This window comes from Echinops telfairi, unplaced genomic scaffold, assembly GCF_000313985.2.
Source record: "Echinops telfairi isolate 266 unplaced genomic scaffold, ASM31398v2 ScPeMD7_7407;HRSCAF=8445, whole genome shotgun sequence".
Lineage (NCBI taxonomy): Eukaryota > Metazoa > Chordata > Mammalia > Afrosoricida > Tenrecidae > Echinops > Echinops telfairi.
The window spans coordinates 7,445,449-7,449,675 of NW_022111307.1; the positions used below are offsets into that span (position 1 = coordinate 7,445,449).

At 45.0% G+C, this 4,227-nt stretch overlaps 1 protein-coding gene across 4 annotated transcripts in view; it reads right to left on the reverse strand.

The window, feature by feature from the left end:
* The window catches only part of VPS8 (VPS8 subunit of CORVET complex), a 285,882-nt gene that overhangs the window by 229,619 nt on the left and 52,036 nt on the right, over window positions 1–4,227 (reverse strand). For all 4 annotated transcript variants that reach the window (XM_045296423.1, XM_045296425.1, XM_045296426.1 and 1 more), the window contains one exon: window positions 1,558–1,625. In XM_045296423.1, the coding sequence (XP_045152358.1) occupies window positions 1,558–1,625 (68 nt within the window). The remainder of the gene's footprint in view (window positions 1–1,557; window positions 1,626–4,227) is intronic.

The following is a 4,227-nucleotide window of genomic DNA, read 5'->3' on the forward strand; positions in this document are numbered from 1 at the left end:
AAAAAAAAAAAGCCACAGAGTGGCAGAATAGATTTTTTTTTAAAAGAAGCATTGTCGTGGAGGGCAAATGTTTTGAGAATGATGAGGGTAATGAATGTACAAATGTGCTTTATACAATTGATGTATGTATGGATTGTGATAAGAGTTGTATGAGCCCCCAATAAAATGATTTTTAAGAAAGAAAGAAAGAAAGGCCTGTATCAGGGCTGGGGGTCGTCTGGCCCAGGGGCTGCATGAGGCCTGCAAAACCATCAATACCAGTTTAACATCGCACACCGCACCAGAGAAACAGTTCCAACCATCACATTAGGGCTGAGTTTATTAAACGTTTGACCAATATGGCAGGCTAATTTTCAAGGTGTTAATTTTAGTTGGCCCGTAAACGAAGTTCTAAATAGCCAAACGGTCCATGGCAGGATACAGGTCTCCCACCTCTGGTACCTGCATTCCTCCTCCAATATTGACAGTCCTGACCACGCTCTGCTCCAGCCACGCTTGCCTTCTTTCCGTCGGGTTTGAACCCCCACCCCCAAAGCCTTTGTGCTTGGACGTCTCTGCCTGTAACACTCCACCCAGATGTTTGCATTTGTTGACTTGCTCAGCATTCAGGTCTTTGCTCAGATGCTACCTCCAGCGAGAGCCTTCCTGAATGACCTATCAACAGGTGCACTCTAGTCTGAGGTCCAGTCTTACTTTGTTCACAGCACGGATCACCACCTGCAGTGATTTCATTCATAGATTGGTCACTACTGTCATTTTCCATGCCTTCACCCCTACACGAATGTAAGTTCTAATGGGGTAGGGACCTTGTCTGTCTGGATCACTGGCTTAGGTGCCTAGAGTAATGCCTACACAGGAGATGTTCAATAAACATTAGCAGAATCAATTAATAAGGTTTCAAGCCAGTGCTCTGTGCTCAGCATTGTTAGAGGCCAGGAGTAATAAAAGAAATGAAAATATTCCTTATCCTTGAAAAATATGGAAATGCACTCCACATAGAATTTTATGTTCTACTTAAAAAACAAAACAAAAAACCCCTCCTATCTAGATACTCCTTGCTCTTATTTAAAGAGTAATAAGATCATTTTAACGTAAAACTTTTTCTGCACCTTGTACTTATGGCTAAAACGAAGTGGACCTGGGGTCTGAACCAAACCGAGTGAGATACTGTGGAACGAGAGAGAGAGAGATTGTGCATGCACAGGAAGTAGGCGACAGAGAGGAAGTAAGAGGCTAGAGGGTATGTGGGTGTTAACCTGGGTGAAGGTAAAACAATATCCTGAAAGAGGGCGCTGGGGGGACTGGGTTGATACATTATGTATGTTGTCCAATGCAAAAGTTATCTGATATGGGAATACCCACTTAATTTACCATGAAATCTTAAAAATTAAAAAAAAACCTCAGGGGAAAAGAGAGAGAATGTCTGGGGGCCAGTACTGGTACTCCCTATGTTCTGGGGGGCTGGGGTACACAGGCAGGGCCTACATTCAACCTCATGGGTTTTCCAGGACTCTTCAAGCCATTTCAGTTCTCAACAAACGTCTGCTAGTCTCTTACTTAAAGGTCAGTTCAAACACAGAGCCTCCGCTGTCGTTGCAAATTGCGAGAGTTGGGTCATCTGTAAACTAAACAGAAGAGAAGTTTATTTTCAGATAGCTTTTTAAACAACCAGGCAAGAATTAAGAAGGCAAAGGGGAAAAAGATTAAAAATTTTAAATCTACAACTTGTACATTTAATAGCATTTGAAATAGCCTCCACTCTATTCAGCTCGTTACTCTGCACATACACACTGAGACTTTCAAGGGCAAAAGCACCTTTCATCAGGGTGGAAAAATACAGATCCTTAAGCTCCCTACTTGAGCTCCCACATTCACTAGCCCCACCCTCTTTTAAAAATCATTTTATTGGGGGCTCTTACAGCTCTTGTAACATTCCATACAGCACCTGTATCAAGCATATTTGTACATATGTTGCCATCATCATTTTCAAAACATTGTCTACTTGAGCCCTTGGTATAAGCTCCTCTTTTCCCCCCTCTCTCCCCCACCCTCCTACCCTCGTGTGTTCTTGATCAATTATATATTATTGTTATTTCGTATCTTACACTGCCCATTGTCTCCCTTCACCCACATTTCCATTATTCGTCCCCTTTGGGGGTAACTATATATCCAATCTTGTGCTGGGTTCCCCCTTTCTCACCCTTCCCCTACCTTGACCCCCCCCCTCCCTTCATGATATCACTACTCCCATTACTGTTCCTGAGGGGTTTATCTTTCCTGAATTCCATGTGTCAAAAGCTCTTATCTGTACCAATGTGTGTTCCCCAGTCTAGGCAGATCTGTAAGTTAGAACTGGGTCATGGTAGTGGGGGGCAGGGGAGAAGTTTTCAGGAATAAGGGGGATCATGTGTGATTTGTCAGTGTTATGCTACACCTTGGTTGAATCATCCCTTCCTTACACCACTTTTGTGGCGGGGATATCCAATTATCTACAGATGGGCTTTGGATCTCCACTCCAACCTCCCTCTTTCACATTGATGTAGTTATTTTGGATCTTTTGATACCTGATGCTTGATCCTGTCGACAGTCATTAATAAACTGAATAGGACACAACCCCTGAATCACAGCAATCCTACGGACAGAGCCAGACTGCTCTGCAGGTCTCCTACTGGTGGGTTGGGTCCACATTGTTGGGCTGGTATCTGCAGGGTCAACAGTTCAAGCCCACTGGCTGCTCTGAGGGGGAAGATGAGGCTTTCTGCTCTCTTAAAGATTTATAGTCGCCCTCAAAGATAGCCTAATTCAAAAAATCAGAAAGCAACAAGTGTTGGGAGGGGCTGCGGTGAGATAGGAACTCTCATCCTCTGCTGGTGGACCTGTCGGTATGTATAGCCAGTATGGAAATCGATTTGGCGATTTCTCAAACAGATGGAAATTGAGTTACCATACGACCCAGGAATCCCCCTACTCGGCATATACCCGGAAGAGGCAAGAAACAAATCACGGCCAGACATCTGTGCTCCAATGTTCATTGCGGCACAGTTCACAATCGCAAGGAGTTGGAAACAACCCAAATTTCCATCAACAGATGAATGGATTAAAAACCTGTGGTACATACATACAATGGAGTACTACGCATCGCTAAAAAGCAGTGACGCATGAAGCATATCGCTGCATGGGAAGAACTGGAGGAAATTATGCTAAGTGAAGTAAGGCAAGCACAAAAGGACAAGTACAACATGAGTCTGCTGAGGTTTAAGTTTAAATATATATAAAAAGAAAGAACAGAAAGATAAATGCAAAAGGGGCAAAGGGGCAAAGCTACTGTATACAAACACTCCAGGGGTAAGGTCCAGGTAGTCTGGCTGGGGCTAAACCAAATCCAGGAGTACATATGGCAGCCAACTAAAAAAAAAAAGGAGTGGGGGGGAGAAGAAGAAAAAAAGATATGTGACGGGGGAATGGGGCACTGACCTACCCAAGGGGAGGGTATTATTTGTGTCTCCACAGCGAAAGAGGGACCAGATTTAAAGCCAGTGCCAGACGAATGCAGTGTGCCGGCAAGGAGTGGGGAGCCAGTGGAGGGGCCTGAGGGCTGGGCTCCCATACCAGCTATGTGGACAACTGCCCCTCCCCCCAGAAGAATTTACCTGAGAGGACAGCACTGAAGCTGCAGCTAGGGGAGAGGGACATGTCTGATCAGGGCAAATGGGAGCACTTAAGGGGGAGGAAGAGAGAGTGGAGCACATCCTGACCCACCAGGCCTGGAGGACGATATCCCTGCTCTGAACAGCCAATGGACAGAGTGGACAATATGGCTGATCCCACCATAAGACACACCGTCCTTGATGGCCCAGGGTCCTAAGGGGGACAACACTGGAGACTCAGTGTCCAGACTGGCCCAGACTGATCCTGTGACACTGAGGCAAACCACTAAAAGTGTGCAGCAGAGCAACCGTGGGAGAGCAGAGAGCCCCCGAGGGAGTACAAAGGACAGACTCTGGGGCCAGAGCATGGTACCCCATTGGACCTGACTGAAGCACACGCCTAGAGATAAAAAATCAGACCTTGATCTATTTACAGGTTTTTCTTTCTTTTAAAAATTTTTTCTTTTGATTAATTTATTTTTCCATGGGTAATTGGTTTCCTTTTTTGTTGTCATCGCTGTGTTCTCACTCATCGCCTATCTTGCTATGGCTTGATTTTTGGTGCATATTATTATCTCTA